The 23,221-nt window shown below is 41.5% G+C and overlaps 1 protein-coding gene across 4 annotated transcripts in view; it reads left to right on the top strand.

Moving 5' to 3' along the window:
• Positions 1–93: 93 nt before the first annotated feature.
• TOX2 (TOX high mobility group box family member 2) overlaps positions 94–23,221 on the top strand; it is a 208,302-nt gene continuing 185,174 nt past the window's right edge. For 2 of the 4 annotated variants that reach the window (XM_056548148.1, XM_056548147.1), the window contains exon 1: positions 94–313. In XM_056548148.1, coding sequence (XP_056404123.1) covers positions 215–313 — 99 coding nt within the window. In that variant the 5' untranslated portion in view covers positions 94–214. Of the gene's footprint in view, positions 314–5,704; positions 6,082–23,221 lie in introns of those variants that run through there. The other 2 variants (XM_056548150.1, XM_056548149.1) reach the window with 1 other exon arrangement.

The following is a 23,221-nucleotide window of genomic DNA, read 5'->3' as shown; positions in this document are numbered from 1 at the left end:
TGAGAGTATGGAGGAGAGAGCGGATGTGAGAGTCATGGTGCCCTCCTCCCCCACCTTCCCTCCTCTTGTTGTCTCAGACAATAGACTCCCTCCCTCCCTCACACTCACACACTCACTCAGGAGAGACAACTAGCACCGGAGCCTGAAGAAGAGAATTAAAAAAATCTATAGACAAAACCTCCATCTGCTTTAATGCCCCTCCGGCCGCCCGGTGATGGACGTTAGGTTCTACCCTCCTGCCCCCACCAGCGTGGGCACCTTGTCTACAGACCCCACCTGCCTCAGCCCCCTGGACTTTTATCACTGCAACAAGGTACAGTGTCCACACTCCGCCTCATCTGCTCGTGCCATTGTTCTTATTGCTTATTGATTGGTGAAGGGTTAACAGTCCAGTGGGGACTTTGTGTGGGATGGATGCCGCTCCGGATCATTAGAAAGAGTTCGCCAGTGAGAAGTTGCTTTGCACTGTGTTACATGTCATGATGTCCCAGCTGGCACTGGCTGGCACACCATCCGCTGGTCCGGTCCATTAGCCCACATTGGAGGGTTCTGGCCATGCCGGGTTCTAGTTTGCTCTGGACTTACAGAGTGTGGGACTTTATTGATGACAGCGGCTGAGGAGGCACAGGTTGTGTCAGGGAGGGATGAGGTTTAACCCTCTGTTGTCCTCTGTATGTAGATGAGAAGCAGCCACTCCGGTCACCAAGACCTCTCTACATCAAGTCCCGTTCAGGACATTTATCAGTCCTTAGATGTCATGTTGTGACAGGAGTGTGGGGCGAATGTAGGAACATCACTGTGGGGTCAAGTGAAATAACCACCATGGGGGGGGGGGGGGGGGGGGGGGACAAGTAGCTCTGGTCATAAGCATATATTCATAAGGGTCCAGAAAGTTGTGATGCCCACTATAGAAGGGATAAGTAGATGTGATGCCCACTATAGAGGGTATAAGTAGATGTGATGCCCACTATAGAAGATACGGGCAGATGTGATGCCCACTATAGAAGGGATAAGTAGATGTGATGCCCACTATAGAAGGTATAAGTAGATGTGATGCCCACTATAGAAGGTACGGGCAGATGTGATGCCCACTATAGAAGGGATAAGTAGATGTGATGCCCACTATAGAGGGTATAAGTAGATGTGATGCCCACTATAGAAGGTATAAGTAGATGTGATGCCCACTATAGAAGGTATAAGTAGATGTGATGCCCACTATAGAAGGTATAAGTAGATGTGATGCCCACTATAGAGGGTATAAGTAGATGTGATGCCCACTATAGAAGGGATAAGTAGATGTGATGCCCACTATAGAAGGTATAAGTAGATGTGATGCCCACTATAGAGGGTATAAGTAGATGTGATACCCACTATAGTGGGTATAAGTAGATGTGATGCCCACTATAGAAGGTATAAGTAGATGTGATGCCCACTATAGAAGATACGGGCAGATGTGATGCCCACTATAGAAGGGATAAGTAGATGTGATGCCCACTATAGAGGGTATAAGTAGATGTGATGCCCACTATAGAGGGTATAAGTAGATGTGATGCCCACTATAGAAGGGATAAGTAGATGTGATGCCCACTATAGAAGGTATAAGTAGATGTGATGCCCACTATAGAAGGTATAAGTAGATGTGATGCCCACTATAGAAGCTATAAGTAGATGTGATGCCCACTACAGAAGGTACGGGCAGATGTGATGCCCACTATAGAGGGTATAAGTAGATGTGATGCCCACTATAGAAGGTATAAGTATATGTGATGCCCACTATAGAAGGGATAAGTAGATGTGATGCCCACTATAGAAGGTATAAGTAGATGTGATGCCCACTATAGAAGGTATAAGTAGATGTGATGCCCACTATAGAAGGTATAAGTAGATGTGATGCCCACTATAGAGGGTATAAGTAGATGTGATGCCCACTATAGAGGGTATAAGTAGATGTGATGCCCACTATAGAAGGTATAAGTAGATGTGATGCCCACTATAGAAGGTATAAGTAGATGTGATGCACACTATAGAAGGTATAAGTAGATGTGATGCCCACTATAGAAGGTATAAGTAGATGTGATGCCCACTATAGAGGGTATAAGTAGATGTGATGCCCACTATAGAAGGTATAAGTAGATGTGATGCCCACTATAGAAGGTATAAGTAGATGTGATGCCCACTATAGAAGGGATAAGCAGATGTGATGCCCACTATAGAAGGTACGGGCAGATGTGATGCCCACTATAGAAGGTATAAGTAGATGTGATGCCCACTATAGAAGGTAAAAGTAGATGTGATGCCCACTATAGAAGGTATAAGTAGATGTGATGCCCACTATAGAAGGTACGGGTAGATGTGATGCCCACTATAGAGGGTATAAGTAGATGTGATGCCCACTATAGAAGGTATAAGTAGATGTGATGCCCACTATAGAAGGTATAAGTAGATGTGATGCCCACTATAGAAGGTATAAGTCGATGTGATGCCCACTATAGAAGGTAAGGGCAGATGTGATGCCCACTGTAGAGGGTATAAGTAGATGTGATGCCCACTATAGAAGGTATAAGTAGATGTGATGCCCACTATAGAAGGTACAGGCAGATGTGATGCCCACTATAGAAGGTATAAGTAGATGTGATGCCCACTATAGAAGGGATAAGTAGATATGATGACTACTATAGAAGGTACGGGCAGATGTGATGCCCACTATAGAAGGTATAAGTAGATGTGATGCCCACTATAGAAGGGATAAGTAGATGTGATGCCCACTATAGAAGGGATAAGTAGATGTGATGCCCACTATAGAGGGTATAAGTAGATGTGATGCCCACTATAGAGGGTATAAGTAGATGTGATGCCCACTATAGAAGGGATAAGTAGATATGATGACTACTATAGAAGGTACGGGCAGATGTGATGCCCACTATAGAAGGTATAAGTAGATGTGATGCCCACTATAGAAGGTATAGATAGATGTGATGCCCACTATAGAAGGGATAAGTAGATGTGATGCCCACTATAGAGGGTATAAGTAGATGTGATGCCCACTATAGAGGGTATAAGTAGATGTGATGCCCACTATAGAAGGTATAAGTAGATGTGATGCCCACTATAGAAGGTATAAGTAGATGTGATGCCCACTATAGAAGGTATAAGTAGATGTGATGCCCACTATAGAAGGTATAAGTAGATGTGATGCCCACTATAGAAGGTATAAGTAGATGTGATGCCCACTATAGAAGGTATAAGTAGATGTGATGCCCACTATAGAGGGTATAAGTAGATGTGATGCCCACTATAGAAGGTATAAGTAGATGTGATGCCCACTATAGAAGGTATAAGTAGATGTGATGCCCACTATAGAAGGTATAAGTAGATGTGATGCCCACTGTAGAGGGTATAAGTAGATGTGATGCCCACTATAGAAGGTATAAGTAGATGTGATGCCCACTATAGAAGGTACGGGCAGATGTGATGCCCACTATAGAAGGTACGGGCAGGTGTGATGCCCACTATAGAAGGTATAAGTAGATGTGATGCCCACTATAGAAGGTATAAGTAGATGTGATGCCCACTATAGAAGGTACGGGCAGATGTGATGCCCACTATAGAAGATAGGACTCAATAGGATGCCCACTATAGGTATGAGCGGATATGTTGTCCACTATTGAAGGTTTCAGTAGATGTGATGCCAACTATGAATGAAAGAATCGATAGGTAGATGTGGTGCCCACCATGAAGGGACAGGATATATAGGTAGATGTGATGCCCACCATGAAGGGACAGGATATATAGGTAGATGTGATGCCCACCATGAAGGGACAGGATATATAAGTAGATGTGGTGCCCACCATGAAGGGACAGGATATATAAGTAGATGTGGTGCCCACCATGAAGGGACAGGATATGTAAGTAGATGTGGTGCCCACCATGAAGGGCCAGGATATATAAGTAGATGTAATGCCCACCATGAAGGGCCAGGATATATAGGTAGATGTGATGCCCACCATGAAGGGCCAGGATATATAGGTAGATGTGATGCCCACCATGAAGGGCCAGGATATATAAGTAGATGTGATGTCCACCATGAAGGGCCAGGATATATAGGTAGATGTGGTGCCCACCATGAAGGGCCAGGATATATAGGTAGATGTGATGCCCACCATGAAGGGCCAGGATATATAGGTAGATGTGATGCCCACCATGAAGGGCCAGGATATAGAAGTAGATGTGATGCCCACCATGAAGGGCCAGGATATATAGGTAGATGTGATGCCCACCATGAAGGGACAGTATATATATAAGTAGATGTGATGCCCACCATGAAGGGACAGGATATATAGGTAGATGTGGTGCCCACCATGAAGGGCCAGGATATATAGGTAGATGTGGTGCCCACCATGAAGGGCCAGGATATATAGGTAGATGTGATGCCCACCATGAAGGGCCAGGATATATAGGTAGATGTGATGCCCACCATGAAGGGCCAGGATATATAGGTAGATGTGGTGCCCACCATGAAGGGACAGGATATATAGGTAGATGTGGTGCCCACCATGAAGGGACAGGATATATAGGTAGATGTGATGCCCACCATGAAGGGACAGGATATATAAGTAGATGTGGTGCCCACCATGAAGGGCCAGGATATATAAGTAGATGTGATGCCCACAATGAAGGGCCAGGATATATAGGTAGATGTGATGCCCACCATGAAGGGCCAGGATATATAGGTAGATGTGATGCCCACCATGAAGGGCCAGGATATATAGGTAGATGTGATGCCCACCATGAAGGGCCAGGATATATAAGTAGATGTGATGTCCACCATGAAGGGCCAGGATATATAGGTAGATGTGGTGCCCACCATGAAGGGCCAGGATATATAGGTAGATGTGATGCCCACCATGAAGGGCCAGGATATATAGGTAGATGTGATGCCCACCATGAAGGGCCAGGATATAGAAGTAGATGTGATGCCCACCATGAAGGGCCAGGATATATAGGTAGATGTGATGCCCACCATGAAGGGACAGTATATATAAGTAGATGTGATGCCCACCATGAAGGGACAGGATATATAGGTAGATGTGGTGCCCACCATGAAGGGCCAGGATATATAGGTAGATGTGGTGCCCACCATGAAGGGCCAGGATATATAGGTAGATGTGATGCCCACCATGAAGGGCCAGGATATATAGGTAGATGTGATGCCCACCATGAAGGGCCAGGATATATAGGTAGATGTGGTGCCCACCATGAAGGGCCAGGATATATAGGTAGATGTGGTGCGCACCATGAAGGGCCAGGATATATAGGTAGATGTGATGCCCACCATGAAGGGCCAGGATATATAGGTAGATGTGATGCCCACCATGAAGGGCCAGGTCCGCCAGGCTGCGTTGTCCATCTGGCTGATGCGCACGGTATGAATCCATATAGCGGTGGTGGTGGCCACCATGATCATGGAGCTTTATCACGCTAACCTTTCTGTGACTCCCGGGCTCGGAGCAGGTGACAGCGGGCACGGTTGGCAGAGATCTTTCCTTAAGGAATAACAAACACCTCACAACTCCTCTCAGTCACTGCCATTGGCTACACCTTGTCCTTCCCACTTCCAAATCCCCCAAAACCATCCCGAGCCCTGACCACCCTCCCCTCCCTTCTCCGGCCATTAAAAATAAATGATTAGAAGATCACGCCTTCATTTCCATGTGTATGGAAATGTGCTCGCCGTTAACTCCTGCCATCCCGGACCAAGAAAAAAAAACCCGAAATAATAAAACTTAAAAAAAAAAAAAAGGGGGGACAAGATAAAGCTGTCCCCCCCCGGCATTGTATGGCCTCGTACACTTGAGGTGAGCTGACGCACAATTGGGGAAAACAATCTGAGATGTCACATATAACGGTGCGGCGGCGGCGGCGAACAGGAAAATGTCCTCATCTATGTGCTGCTCGGGTTCATAGTAAACTTGCAGAGCATATAGGCAGACGTGCCGGAGGTCTTCTATACTATACAGGGTCTTCTCTCGGGTGGAACTACGGGAACTTACCATGTTTCGGATTTTAGACAAATACCTTAGGGTGAGTATTGCTTTGATTATATTATAACATTTATTTACGAAACAATGGCGCTTTTTTCTTTTATCCTGGTCCTGCTTTATGTCATGTATAGGAAGCCTGGCTCTACTGTTGCGGTGTTTACGTTTATAGATACATTGTATACATTATGGACACATGTAGCAGAGCTGGATTTCTGCATTTCTTGCTCTTTTGTGCGCCCCTGAGTTACTTTGTGGGTCAACTATGGGAACCCAGCTAAGCCCATTGTATCCGATGGTGCCTGTGAACCTCCTCAATGCACATGCTGCAGGTTTATAGGGTTAAACTCATCCTTCTTGGGCACAAAGCGGACTTAGTCTAACAAAGAAGGAAAAAAAGATATCAATTAGCATTTGTGCATTTGTTGATGACATCCCATGCTGTAGACTGTGGTGGGCACAGAGGCTGTGGCGGTGCACCGGGGGGTGATGTCCGGGCTGTAGAGTTCTTCTCAAGCTCACGGATCATCACGAGGCCTTTGTGTCAGAACAAAAGTTACAAGGACTGGAAAATACCTCTGTTTACACTGTGTGAAGCCTATATACAGGGCCAGCGGCGGCCGTAAACAAAGCGCACCCCCCACCCCCCTTCACTGCAAGGGAGGAAAAAGCCATTGATGCCCCCGTACAGCAACAAGGAGAGAAGAGATGAGAACTCTCCTTTTATATGTATTTGGCTCCATCATTCGTACCAAGACGCGTATTTTCCTAAATGTATATATCTATATGTAACTATTCACATATAACTATATATAGCTAGAATGTATCTATATGTAACTATTCACATATAACTATATATAGCTAGAATGTATCTATATGTAAATGGTCACGTATACATGTATATAGCTAGAATGTATCTATATGTAAATAGTCACGTATACATGTATATAGCTAGAATGTATCTATATGTAACTATTCACATATAACTATATATAGCTAGAATGTATCTATATGTAAATGGTCACGTATACATGTATATAGCTAGAATGTATCTATATGTAACTATTCACATATAACTATATATAGCTAGAATGTATCTATATGTAAATAGTCACGTATACATGTATATAGCTGGAATATATCTATATGTAAATAGTCACGTATACATGTATATAGCTAGAATGTATCTATATGTAAATAGTCACGTATACATGTATATAGCTAGAATATATCTATATGTAAATAGTCACATATAAATGTATATATCTATATGTAAATAGTCACGTATACATGTATATAGCTAGAATGTATCTATATGTAACTATTTATATATAAATGTATATATCTAGAATTTATCTATATGTAAATAGTCATGTATAAATGTATATAGCTAGAATGTATCTATATGTGAATAGTCACGTATAAATGTATATATCTATATATAAATAGTCATGTATAAATGTATATATCTATATGTGAATAGTCATGTGTAAATGTATATAGCTAGAATGTATCTATATGTAAATAGTCATGTATAAATGTATATAGCTAGAATGTATCTATATGTAACTATTCACATATAAATGTAGGTTGCTATAAGTGTATATACATATATCTTATATCATTGATCGATTCAAGCATGAAGCCCCTAAGGCAGTTCTTCCTTACCAGTGTGCCTCCAGCTGTTGCACAACTGCAACTCCCAGTATGCTGGGAGTTGTAGTTTTGCAACAGCTGGAGGCACGCTGGTTGGGAAAAACACTGCTTTAATGTATCTCTAGGTTGACTTTAATCCCAGTGACCACACTATGGACTTGTTTCAAGATATATATTTCACTGAACACCATATTTACTAAAACAATATATATATTACAGCGATACACACCTTATTCACTAAAGCAATTGCGCCATTTTTGCAAAGCCCTACCAGCAATTCAGGCGGCAGACTTGCGAGGCTGACGTATACTGTCGCCTCGTACATTATATATTTCTTTATTTTTTTATTCCACTGACACTGCAGCAGAAACTAAAGTGTCGCCCACTGTCTTATAAGAAAAGTTTAGCTTGTACAAGGGACATGGCCCTATAGTGCAGGGGTCTCTAAACTGTGGACCTCCAGATGTTACACAACTACAACTCCCAGCATGCCCTGACTGCATTGCTCATTGTATAGGGCAGTGGTCTCTAAACTGCAGACCTCAAACTGTTGCAAAACTACAACTCCCAGCATGCCCGTACAGCCAATGGCTGTCCGGGCATGCTGGGAGTTGTAGTTTTGCAACAGCTTGAGGGCCTTAGTTTGGAGACCCCTGCCCTATAGAAGCATCAATGCAGTCAGGGCATGATGGGAGTTGTAGTTTTTCAACAGCTGGAGGTCCACAGTTTGGAGACCACTGCCCTATACAATGAGCAATGCAGTCAGGGCATGCTGGGAGTTGTAGTTGTGTAACATCTGGAGGTCCACAGTTTGGAGACCACTACCCTATACAATGAGCAATGCAGTAAGGGCATGCTGGGAGTTGTAGTTTTGTAACATCTGGAGGTCCACAGTTTGGAGACCACTGCCCAATACAATGAGTGATGCATTCAGGGCATGCTGGGAGTTGTAGTTGTGTAACAGCTGGAGGTGCACAGTTTGGAGACCACTGCCCTATACAATGAGCAAAGCAGTCAGGGCATGCTGGGAGTTGTAGTTCTGGAACAGCTTGAGGTTGGATACTGTTTGGATACTGCTGTAGAATAGTAATTTATATTCATTTATTTTATTCTGCAGCGTTTTATGATAAAGGACAATACAACTATATATATGCGTATACTAAAGGTATTGTCAGCTAAACACATATAGAATAGTGACATGATGCAATCTACATCTATTCTGTATATGCATATTAACCCATTAGTATACAAGGAGCCAGGTCTGCCCCAGGAGCCTCCCTGCCACCCTGTTAGACGCGCTTCTCCCATGCAATATGCCCCATGCTGGGCGCTAAACGTGGTCTTTGCTGGTGATAACACAGAACGCTCCAGGGGGCTCACTGTGTAATGTTACTGATTCTCTACATTCATTTATACACTTTTATATCTATTCTGCGAGCTCGGATACTAAACGTATCTAAGGGGGTCTAAAAATATGAGAAGGTCACCATGCCAAGTCCATTAGCCGCTATTATGTTTTAGATGCATAAAATTTTTGATGCATCTAACAGTGATATAAATATTTAAAAAAAATATTTAATAATAAAATTTTAAAAAAATGTATAAATAAATAAAAGAAATAACAAAATAAATAAATACATAAATAAATATAAAAATAAATAAATATAAAAAAACTTATAAATAATACATAAATAAATAATAAGTAAAATAAAAAATAAATTATAAATAAATATAAATAAATAAAATAATAAATAATAATAAAAAAAATTATAAATAAATAAAATAAATAAATATAAAAAATAAATCAATTATAAATAAATAAATATTTTAAAAAAATAGATATATAGATAGATAGATATGTTAGTCTAGTGCACAAGAATATATACAACACTGTCATGTAGGATTTCCATTGACTTTGAAAAAAAAGCTTGATGAATACTCTAACTACAGTACCGGAGTTGACCACTTGGTGCCACTGTGGCCCCTGCTTGGGTTTCGGCACTGTTTCGGTAGGTCAGGGAGATAGCACATTGAGTGAAATTGGTTTGTCGTTCCTGGATTAGGGAGAAAAAATTAAACCTTGTGTTCAATGTTCAGATTTTCTTTTTGTGCTATTAGCAAGAAAATATCAAATATTTCGAGCTGGAAGCTTTTGGGGAATTAAGGCGGGGGAGGGGGGGTGTTAGGATTTAGTAGCCTCGTCTACTTTCTTCTTCGCTATAACACGACTTTAGTTAATTTGTTGTTAATTAGGAAGATAATTAAAAAATGGATGGTGGACGGGCAACTCTGGTAGTCTGTGACCCAGAAAACATCTGCTGGTGGGGTACAGGGGGGTGCGGACATTTCGAAAGCAAATATGGCGCACTGCCAGCTTGTAGCTCCGACACTGGTCAGATGGTGCACCTGTTGCCTATAGACAGCGCTAGATGACATTTTATTAGCTGGAGCCTGAATCTTGACAATGCAGCATTATCCATGTGTTAGGCTGCTCCGCTATGCTCAAGTGTGAATTATCAATTATTTCTTGTGATTTTCACCATAAAAATACAAAATGTTTCATCTGGTTTTCTCAGTAACTTGAGGCGGAATGTTACTTTTTTTTTTTTTTTTAGAAACAGTGCCATTCTTGTCAAGTGGCCATGTCTGGTATTGCAGCTCAGTCCAATTCAATTAAATGAAGCTAAGCTGCAATACCAGGCATGGCCTATAGTGGCGCTGTTTAAGAAAGACGAAAGCAGCTAGGCCGGGGTCACACTTTGTAAAATTTTGCGCCGTATTTTACTTTACTCACGCAATCTTTATTTCATGCCTGGTTTTACACCGATTTCCGTAAAATAAGATATTTAAATAAGTCTGAACCGGCCTTACTTGTCCAGTCAAACCACTTTAAGACGACCACCCAAAACTGCATTGTAGATATCTATATATCTATTTATATACACACACATATATATATATATATATATATATATATATTTATTTATTTATCTATGGAAAAACATTATTTCACCACAATGTGATCATAAATGAAAACAAATAAGAATATTTTATGGTTAAAAGATATATAGTATTATCCATTAAAATCTATTTTGGCATCCACCCAGAAAAGAAGAAAAGACAAGTGGGTGCACTGAGGGCTAAACCAACACAAGAAAATCAAATCACATTTACATCTGTATGAGGAAACAGAAAATAAGTACTATACATACAGTTGGGTAATATATATATATATATATATATATATATATATATATATATATATATATATAAAAACAATACAACAACATAAAAACAACAATAAAACAACAACAAAAACTTTAAGAAACTCAATACAACAACATAATAAACGTAATGCAACATAATAATGTCAATACAAGAACATAATAAACGTATTAAAACATTATAAGTTCAAAACAACAACATAAAAACATCAAAACAACAACATAATACAGGAAATGCAACATAATATCCTCAATACAACAATGTTAAAACTTCAATAAAACAACAAAAAAACTTAAAGAAAGTCAATACAACAACATAATAAATGTAATGCAACAACATTATAATTTCAGTACAAGAACAAAATAAAAGTAATACAACATAATAATGTCATTGCAACAACATAAATACTTCAAAACAACATAAAACATCAAAACAACATAATAACATCACTACAACAACATAATAAAGGTAATGCAACATAATATCCTCAATACAACAACGTAAAAAATCAAATATAAAAAAATTCAAAACAACAACATAAATACTTCAATACAACAACATAAAGGTAACACAACTACATATTAACCTCAGTACAACATTATAATAAATTTAATACAAGAACATAATAACTTCAATACAACAATATTTTAATGTCCAATTTCATATAGCAACAATATAAGAAGAGTAAACACTGTGAATATAAGCTGAAACAGACTTAATTATGAAGTCACAAGTTCCTTAAGTAAAATACCAGCCCAACATGCATTTCGCATAGTAAATAATAATACAGGCTATATACAGCGTAGTGGTCGCACCTCAGTATCACACAAATCCGACGTGTTTCGCAAAGCTGCTTCATCAGGGACTCATCTCTATGTTTGTTGTTGAGACAATGTAAACATCTGTTGCTTTGTGTTGTCACTTTAAGAAAAACGTATCTTCGTCAGGGTACAGAATCTGTATGTACGATGATTATCAATCACAGGCAGCCGCTCACTTCACCTTTGGATGACATGTTGTCTCCTTAGGAATGAGTAGAATCGTGTCGCCATTTGTCACATGCGAGTTCTCTGTCATCTTGTACGGAATATTTGTTTTTTTTAGTAAGAAAAAAAGGCATTCAGTATCACTGCTATGTTGTGGTGTAAAGTTATGGGAATTATTTGGTTGCGGTGACTGTTTTGAGGAAATTATTTTTTTAAAAAATAGTTTCCCCTCAAATTGTACCTAGATCGTTATATGAAAAATGATTATAGTGCAGCAGTGGGCACAATAATAATTTTTCTAACTTTAATTGTCGAATCAGTATCTAAGTAGCTGTAGAAAGCAGCCATTATATAACGTTTCTGTCCCTTCTGCATTTATAGCAGCACAATATCCAGTGTCATGTGATTCTACAGCTCTGGGCCTTGTGCTGGCTTAGGGTACCATGGTGGCACCATCTTCCAATGCACATTGTTGACCATCTGGGAATGCAGCCAATTACTGCTTCACACAGGTATTTAGATACAAATTTGAAAGTTAAAGTCATTTAGAAAAATTATTATTGTGCACAGTTACATAGTTACATAGTTACATAGTTAGTACGGTCGAAAAAAGACATATGTCCATCAAGTTCAACCAGGGAATTAAGGGGTAGGGGTGTGGCGCGATATTGGGGAAGGGATGGGATTTTATATTTCTTCATAAGCATTAATGTTATTTTGTTCCATAAATGTATCTAATCCTGTTTTAAAGCTGTTAATTGTTCCTACTGTGACCAGTTCCTGAGGTAGACCGTTCCATAAATTCACAGTCCTCACGGTAAAGAAGGCGTGTCGCCCCTTGAGACTAAACTTTTTCTTCTCCAGACGGAGGGAGTGTCCCCTCGTCCTTTGGGGGGGTTTAACCTGGAACAGTTTTTCTCCATATTTTTTGTATGGGCCATTAATATACTTATATACGTTTATCATATCCCCCCTTAAACGTCTCTTCTCAAGACTAAACAATTGTAACTCCTTTAATCGCTCCTCATAGCTAAGATGTTCCATGCCCCATATTAGTTTAGTCGCGCGTCTCTGCACCCTTTCCAACTCCGCAGTGTCCCTTTTATGGACAGGTGCCCAAAACTGAACAGCATATTCCAGGTGAGGCCGTACCAATGCTTTATAAAGGGGGAGTATTATGTCCCTGTCCCTTGAGTCCATGCCTCTTTTGATACATGACAATATCCTGCCGGCTTTGGAAGCAGCAGCCTGACATTGCATGCTATTCTGTAGTCTGTGATCTACAAGTACACCCAGATCCTTCTCTACCAGTGACTCTGACAGTTTAATCCCCCCTAAGACATACGATGCATGCAGGTTATTAGTACCCAGATGCATAACTTTACATTTATCCACATTGAACCTCATTTGCCAAGTGGATGCCCAGACACTTAGTCTATCCAAGTCATCCTGTAACTTATGCACATCCTCTATAGACTGTACCGTGCTACAAAGCTTGGTGTCATCTGCAAAGATAGAAACAGAGCTGTTAATACCATCCTCTATATCATTGATAAATAAATTAAACAACAGCGGGCCCAGTACTGAACCTTGGGGTACACCACTAATTACCGGGGACCAATCAGAGTACGAATCATTGACCACCACTCTCTGGGTACGATCCATGAGCCAGTGTTCAATCCAGTTACAAACTAAAGTTTCCAAGCCCAAGGACCTTAACTTACCTGTCAGACGTCTGTGAGGGACAGTATCAAATGCTTTGGCAAAATCCAGAAACACTATATCCACAGCCATTCCTCTGTCAAGGCTTCTACTCACCTCTTCATAAAAGCAAATTAGATTGGTTTGACAACTTCTATCCTTAGTAAACCCCTGCTGGCTATCACTTATAATACAATTATCCCCTATGTATTCCTGTATGTAATCCCTTATAAGTCCTTCAAACAATTTACCCACAATGCACGTTAAACTTACCGGTCTATAGTTTCCTGGGGAAGACCTAGAGCCCTTCTTGAAGATTGGCACCACATTCGCCTTGCGCCAGTCCCTTGGCACAATACCAGACACCATAGAATCTCTAAATATCATGAACAGGGGTACAGATATTACTGAACTTACCTCTCTAAGAACTCTTGGGTGTAGTCCATCCGGCCCTGGGGATTTGCTTACATTTATATCACTTAACTTACCTTGTACCATCTCTACATTAAGCCAGTTCAGTACATTACATGATGTGTTACCAGCACTGACCTGGCCAATGTCAGCTCCTTTTTCCCTAGTATATACAGAACTAAAGAACCCATTCAGTAGCTCCGCCTGCTGCACTATAATCATTTCTCATTTAAAGGGGTACTCTGCCCCTAGATGTCAGATCGCAGGGGTCCCGTCGCTGGGGACCCCTGGGATCTCGGCTGCAGGACCCACCTGTTGCGGCTTCTGGAAATGCTGGAGGCTTCGGCTTCCGACCCCAGTGACATGAGATTGTGATGTCACTACTCCGCCTCGTGTGACGTCACGCCCCGCCCCTCAATGCAAGTCTAGAGATGGACGATGTATCATATATTGGCGCGGGGCAGAGTCGTTACGTCACAATCTCATGTCACCGTGGTCGGGAGGCATTAGGACGAGAGCCTCCAGCGCTGCCGGAAGCCGCAACAGGTGGGTCCTGCAGCCGAGATCCAGGGGGTCCCCAGCGGCGGGACTCCCGCGATCTGACATCTTATCTCCTAACCTTTCGATAGGGGATAAGATGTCTAGGGGCGGAGTACCCCTTTAACTTTACAGGTACACTTTAAGATACATAAATATTTATGACATAACAGAGATTTGTGCCCTAGTGAAATCAATAGGAATACCATTTGGAACCGCCATGGGTACTATCTTTACACCCTCATTTATTTCTCCCACTGTTTATTGCTCAATGATGTAATCAGTAATTGTGACCTATAATATATGCTATGTTGATTATAAAAGATTTAAATTTAATTCTTGTGGCTGCTGCCATTAGCAACCTACCCATTATACCCTGCACCTGGGGCATAACTCCAGCTTGTGGTTTATCTGTGCTAATAATTCGCCATATGTGCATAAAAATTTATGTGTTTCACTAAAGACTTTATTCAAAATCTCACATCACAACACGTTTCTAGGGTGACCGTACCTTCATCAGATGTATGAGATAATAAATGTATAATATCTAAAGCACCTGATGAAAGGGCGGTCAGCCCAGAAACCCGTTGTAGTGTAAGATTATGCATATTGTTTTCTATAAAACTCGTCCACTTTCATTTGCATACAGCTCATTTCTAGAAGGTTGCACCACAAGTTCCAGGGTTCTTCTTTATATACCACAGAGGATATGATATGTCCTATTACCGGTTCTCAAATCCAGCTGGTCCCATTTGATTATGTCCTACATCTGAGGTCAGGCATTGCTAGAGGAGTTTTGTAGGACGACATTGTTTTGTTAGTTGTATTATTGTTAGTTTTGTTATAAGGACATTTTTTGTATTTTATTATCTACTTCCACCGGTCCATTGTCTTATTGTCTTTGTTTATTTACCATTAGGAAAAAAATGACGGTTCTGGATTTCAGTTTATTATGGGATTTTCTATATCCATATAAATCATTTTCTTTAGAGAAACAGGAAAAGTGTACAACATAAAAGGCGACTCCGCTTCGACCAGTGACATGCCAGTTTTTTGGCCGGTTGGTTTTGGGGTCAGGAGAGATAACTGTTGGCATCGTTCACATGGATATTGGATGGTTATTGCATATGTTTTTGCATTTTAGAGGAAATTATACTTTATCTGTAGAGACTTCTTATTAGAGAATTGACCCCCCCCCCCCAGGATAGGGATATTAGAGTCCAAAAAAGAGATGTGAATTATACTTTAGAGCCCACTGGGTGTTCCCTTCGGCTACTAGAGTCCAGCACAGCTCCACCCCTTTTACCAATTAGTCACTCCCATCTGTGTGCTGGTCACCTCCTCTACCCCCTGATTGGCAGTCACTAGGCTGCTCTGTAATCTCTGCCTCTCCCCTGTAATCTAGAAGCCGAGGGGAACGCCCAGTGGACTCCAAAGCCTAATTTGCATAAAAAGTTGGTAATGAGCCATGTGTGCATCGAACTGGATGTGTTTCAGGATCTTACCTCACAACACATTTCTAGGGTGACCGCCCCTTCATCAGATGTATGAGAAAATAAGCCTTTGGGTGTCCAGGCATGCTGGCAGTTGTAGTTTTGCAACAGCTGGGGGCACATTGGTTGGAAACACTTGATCTAATGCATCTGATGAAGGGAAGGCCAGCCCAGAAATGTGTTGTGATGTAAAATTCTGAATAAAGTCTTCTGTGAAACTCATCTAGTTTTATGAGCTTACGGCTCATTACTACCATCAAGAAGGTTGTACCACAAGCTCTAGAGTCCAGCACAGCTCTGCCCCATTCACCAGTCACTTCTCTCTGTGCGCTGGTCACCTCCTTTACCCCCCTCAATTGGCAGCCACTAGGCTGCACTGTAATCTCCACTTCTCCATTGTATTCCCTGCCTCCCCATGTAATCTGAAGGCCGAGGGGAACTGCAACTATTTATTTACCTGATGAAGGGGCGTCCAGCCCAGAAACATGTTGCGCTGTGAGATTTTGAATAATGTCTTCTGTGAAACCCATAAGTTTGATGAGCATGCAGAAGGTTGCCCCAAAAGCTCCACAGCTCCACCCCCCCCACCACCACCTTTATCTAGATGCCAAGAGGAGAGCCTTTAGACTTTAAAGCCTTATTTGTATATAACAAGTGAGCCATATGCACATGTGAAATCACAACGCTTTTCTAGGGGGACTACCCCTTCACCAGATGTATGAGATATTAAGTGCATAATAGCTAATGCATCTGATGAAGGGGCGGCCAGCCCAGAAACCCGTTGAGATGTAAAATTCTAATTAATGAGAATGAATAATGAATTTGATGAGAATTTGGCTCATTACTAGCATCAAGAAGGTTGCACCACAAGCATCAGAGTATAGCACAGCTCCGCCCCGTTCACCAGTTCCCTGGTTTGGCTTGACGACAACATGGCAGTAAAATTGTATTAACATCTTTCGGTGTATTTATTTTTTTCTCAATATATGATACATCGTCCATCTCTGTGTATAGGAAATGGCCGCAGTCAGAGGATAGTTGTGCAATATTTCACCGCAGGAGCCCTAGGAGTGAGCAGGGTGTATGGCGGTGTGTGTCAGGAGAGCGTCTGGCGCCCATATTAAGTCTGTAACATATTTCATCCATGATAAAGAACGTGATCTTCTTCCTTCCATTACAGGATCGGGAGCTGTGATTGTATCCTCTGTTTACATGTCGCTTTCATGGGAAATTTAATTCACTTTTCTCTTATCAGCTCAGGACAGAAATCACATTTCCGCCAAAGCTTTAGAAACCTTCTATGTTTTTTATGCATAAGAGAAGGTGCGGGAGACTTCTGGGCCCCCGCTGGAGACGGACCCTCGCTCCCTGTCCTGGTGCAGCGCCAGCTCCGGCCCTAGTCGCTCGGCATTACGCTTGTGTTCTTGTTAGGCGCCCGGTGAGAGTTTTTCCCAATTTCCGGAGAAATTTTATGTTGTGTTCAGGTAATAGAATAAAAGTCAGATGCAATGACCGACAATGGAGTTTCGGAACAGAGGAGAAGGCGGATTACTGCGTGCAAATTCTGAATTGCCTGATCGGTCACAGGGATGCAACACCCGAAGTCTGTGACCTCTGCATATGAGACATCTATTGTTATCCTTAAAGGGGTACTCTGGAGATTTTTTTTAATTTTTTTTTTAAATCATCTGGTGCCAGAAAGTTATCCAGATTTGTAAATTACTTCTAAATAAACATCTTAATCCTTCCAGTACTTTTCAGCTGCTGTATGCTCCACAGGAAGTTGTGTAGTTCTTTCCAGTCTGACCACAGTGCTCTCTGCTGACACCTCTGTCCATGTCAGGAACTGTCCAGAGTAGGAGCAAATCCCCATAAAAAACCTGGACAGTTCCTGACACTGACAGAGGTGTCAGCAGAGAGCACTGTGGGGAGACTGGAAAGAACTACACAACTTCCTGTGGAGCATACAGCAGCTGATAAGTACTGGAAGGATTAAGATGTTTATTTAGAAGTAATTTACAAATCTGGATAACTTTCTGGCACCAGTTAATTTAAAAAAAAAAAACTAAAACTAAAAAAACATGTATTTTCTTTCCAGTGTAACCCTTTAAAGGCTCCGGGAGCTTGTGACGTAATAGCCCCTCCCCCTCATGATGGCACACCCCCTCCTATAGACTTGCATTGAATTGAGGGGGTGGAGCATGATGTCATGAGGGGGCAGGGCTATGGCGTCACAATCTCCCGACTCCAGCGGAGCAGCGGAGTACCCCTTTTAGCAGCCAGCTCAAGGTGGGCATCAATTGTCAAAAACTTCTGACCCTGATACGCCCAACCCCTAGTTAAACAGTTTTTTAGCTGTAATCCACAGATCCCCAGTGCAAAAAGTTTAACACCCAGCATACAACACCAGAGCTAAGATGTTAGCCAGTAGTACACACACTGATAATTCCTCCCTTACTTCTCTGGCCAATCACAATACACCACATCCTGGGCTGATGATTTATGCCAGTGTTTCACAACCAGCGTGCCTCCAGATGTTGCAAAACTTCAACTCCCAGCATACAACACCAGAGCTAAGATGTTAGCCAGTAGTACACACACTGATAATTCCTCCCTTACTTCTCTGGCCAATCACAACACACCACATCCTGGGCTGATGATTTATGCCAGTGTTTCACAACCAGCATGCCTCCAGATGTTGCAAAACTTCAACTCCCAGCATGCTTGCACAGCCAACGGCTGTCCGGGCATGCTGGGAGTTGAAGTTTTGCAACATCTGGAGGGCAACAGTTTGAGACCGCTGGCTTAGACCCAACAACCTCTAACATTACCCCTACACCTCATCTTCATCTAAATCATCTCCATTGATCTTGATGGACATTGGACTTGTTGGAACCATACTAGGTGGCCCCATCTACCACTATTAGCACCACGTGTGGCACCACGCCCTGGGTATGACCGCCACCTCCGTGTCGCCTACAGCTTCACCTCTGGACAAGAAAGAAGCCGTAGGGGTAGGAACGTGATGGAGATTTCTTCTAGACTCGTCTTTTTTGGAGTATGTGACACTAGACCTGAACGCAGACCTTCCGGCTTGGCCTGTAGAGGAAGTTGGCACAAGCTGCTTCTACGGGTCATAAATTATTAGAGAGGGAAGTGAGAGAGACGGTCCAGGAAACGCAGGGACAGCCGATAAGAGGAGATCTACATGACTGATAACTAGGACAGGGAAAGCGAGTGGGAAACCACAGAAACGGTGATGGATGGAGGAGAACATCGGTCTTAAATTATTATCTGGGTCACAGCCCTGTGAATGATGAGAGGCCAATATATCTGTGTATACCGCGCTCTAGAGGGGCGGGGGTCTGACATATCAGAGGTTAATGATAATTCTTATCGATTGGGGATTATTTTCTTACCGAATATGGCCTCCGCTTTCCATATTTAGAAGGTTCTCGGCCCCTTCTTCTAGTGTAGACCAGACGATCGTTGACCAGGTTCTTATTTATTGCTACTGTAGTGACTGTACCTGTGTTTTTAATGGCCATCTCGTAATTCTTCTGTGATTTTTACCCCGATTTTTCTTTTACAGCATCTAAAAAGTGTTTAGTCTCTCAGGTTTTCCCATTTTGCACTGCCCGAGATATTACATCACTCGCCAGGTGTTCAGAGGGCGCCTGTCCATGCTTCGATGGGTGGGGCGGCTGATGTGTGGGAGGGAGAAATGTGACCTTACAAGGGATCATGGGACTTGTAGTTTGAGGGAACGAACTCCAACAGGAAATAGCCAGTTCACAAAAAGATAATCTCACAACATCTCACAACATAGACATTTAGGCCGAAGACACGCGCAGATCCTTCCTTAGCATGACCATTACTGTCTTGCAGCTACATACTAAAATCACCTTAGGGTGGAGAACCCCTCAAATACAAGGTTGGGCTCCATTCACATTTGCTACATGGAAGAATCAATAACACCACACCTGACCCAACAAAGGTTAGGAGGTCGGAGCAGCCGAATGGGTCTTGTTGACTTCCAGTTGGGTTACATGCCGGGGTTCGGTTGTCTTGACATCAGGGATAACGTTGCGTATTGCCTCCATTCTCCATCTCTGATCTCAGTCTAGACGTGACCGTTTCTGCACCAACCACCTGCAGATCTGTGGAACTAATCGATAACAGAAAACGGGATCAAAATTGCAATATGGAGGAGGTCTATATATATATATATACATATATACTTTCTGCTCAGTTCCTCCTGCTCTATAACATGATACCTGCAGATTGTACTGTATTGTATATATCATCTGCTCAGCTCCTCCTGCTCTATAACATGTTACCTGCAGATTGTACTGTATTGTATATATCATCTGCTCAGCTCCTCCTGCTCTATAACATGATACCTGCAGATTGTACTGTATTGTATATATCATCTGCTCAGCTCCTGCTCTATATCATGATACCTGTAGATTGTACTGTATTGTATATATCATCTGCTCAGCTCCTCCTGCTCTATAACATGATACCTGCAGATTGTACTATATTGTATATATCATCTGCTCAGCTCCTCCTGCTCTATAACATGTTACCTGTAGATTGTACTATATTGTATATATCAACTGCTCAGCTCCTCCTGCTCTATAACATGATACCTGCAGATTGTACTGTATTGTATATATCCTCTGCTCAGCTCCTCCTGCTCCACAACATGACACCTGCAGATTGTACTGTATTGTATATATCATCTGCTCAGTTCCTCCTGCTCTATAACATGATACCTGCAGATTGTACTTTATTGTATATATCATCTGATCAGCTCCTCCTGCTCTATAACATGATACCTGCAGATTGTACTATATTGTATATATCATCTGCTCAGCTCCTCCTGCTCTATAACATGTTACCTGTAGATTGTACTGTATTGTATATATCATCTGCTCAGCTCCTCCTGCTCTATAACATGATACCTGCAGATTGTACTGTATTGTATATATCATCTGCTCAGCTCCTCCTCCTCTATAACATGTTACCTGCAGATTGTACTGTATTGTAAATATCATCTGCTCGGCTCCTCCTGCTCTATAACAGGTTACCTGTAGATTGTACTGTATTGTATATATCATCTGCTCAGCTCCTCCTGCTCTATAACATGTTACCTGCAGATTGTACTGTATTGTATATATCATCTGCTCAGCTCCTCCTGCTCTATAACATGTTACCTGCAGATTGTACTGTATTGTATATATCATCTGCTCAGCTCCTCTTGCTCTATAACATGTTACCTGGAGATTGTACTGTATTGTATATATCATCTGCTCAGCTCCTACTGCTCTATAACATGATACCTGCAGTTTGTATTGTATTGTATATATCATCTACCCAGCTCCTCCTGCTCTATAACATATTACCTGCAGATTGTATTGTATTATATATATATCATCTACTCAGCTCCTCCTGTTCTATAACATGTTACCTGTAGATTATACTTATTGTATATATCATCTGCTCAGCTCCTCCTGCTCTATAACATAATACCTGCAGATTGTACTGTATTGTATATATATCATCTGCTCAGCTCCTCCTGCTTCATAACATGATACCTGCATATTGTACTGTATTGTATATATATATCATCTGCTCAGCTCCTCCTGCTCTATAACATGTTACCTGCAGATTGTACTGTATTGTATATATCATCTGCTGAGCTCCTCCTGCTCTATAACATGATACCTGCAGATTGTACTGTATTGTATATATCATCTGCTCAGCTCCTCCTGCTCTATAACATGTTACCTGCAGATTGTACTATATTGTATATATCATCTGCTCAGCTCCTCCTGCTCTATAACATGATACCTGCAGATTGCACAGTATTGTATATATCATCTGCTCAGCTCCTCCTGCTCTATAACATGATACCTGCAGATTGTATTGTATTGTATATATCATCTGCTCAGCTCCTCCTGCTCTATAACATGACACCTGCAGATTGTACTGTATTGTAGATATCATCTGCTTAGCTCTACCTGCTCTATGACATGATACCTGCATATTGTACTGTATTGTGTATATATCATCTGCTCAGCTCCTCCTGCTATATAACATGATACCTGCAGATTATACTGTATTGTATATATCATCTGCTCAGCTCCTCCTACTATATAACGTGATACCTGCAGATTATACTGTATTGTATATATCATCTGCTCAGCTCCTCCTGCTCTATAACATGATACCTGCAGATTGTATTGTATTGTATATATATATATATCATCTGCTCGTCCTGCTCTATAAGATGATACCTGCAGATTGTACTATATTGTATATATCATCTGCTCAGCTCCTCCTGCTCTATAATATGATACCTGCAGATTGTACTGTATTGTATATATCATCTGCTCAGCTCCTCCTGCTCTATAACATGTTACCTGCAGATTGTACTGTATTGCATATATCATCTGCTCAGCTCCTCCTGCTCTATAACATGTTACCTGCAGATTGTACTGTATTGTATATATCATCTGCTCAGCTCCTCCTGCTCTATAACATGTTACCTGCAGATTGTACTGTATTGTATATATCATCTGCTCAGCTCCTCCTGCTCTATAACATGATACCTGCAGATTGTACTGTATTGTATATATCATCTGCTCAGCCCCTCCTGCTCTATAACATGATACCTGCAGATTGTACTGTATTGTATATATATCATCTGCTCAGCTCCTCCTGCTCTATAACATGTTACCTGCAGATTGTACTGTATTGTATATATCATCTGCTCAGCTCCTCCTGTTCTATAACATGTTACCTGCAGATTGTACTGTATTGTATATATCATCTGCTCAGCTCCTCCTGCTCTATAACATGTTACCTGCAGATTGTAATGTATTGTATATATCATCTGCTCAGCTCCTCCTGCTCTATAACATGATACCTGCAGATTGTACTGTCTTATATATATATCATCTGCTCAGCTCCTCCTGCTCTATAACATGTTACCTGCAGATTGTACTGTATTGTATATATATCATCTGCTCAGCTCCTCCTGCTCTATAACCTGATACCTGCAGATTGCATTGTATTGTATATATCATCTGCTCAGCTCCACCTGCTATATAACATGTTACCTGCAGATTGTACTGTATTGTATATATATCATCTGCTCAGCTCCTCC

Source organism: Hyla sarda, chromosome 12 (genome assembly GCF_029499605.1).
Source record: "Hyla sarda isolate aHylSar1 chromosome 12, aHylSar1.hap1, whole genome shotgun sequence".
NCBI classification, from domain to species: Eukaryota; Metazoa; Chordata; class Amphibia; order Anura; family Hylidae; genus Hyla; species Hyla sarda.
This window is presented reverse-complemented; position numbering and strand designations above follow the sequence as displayed.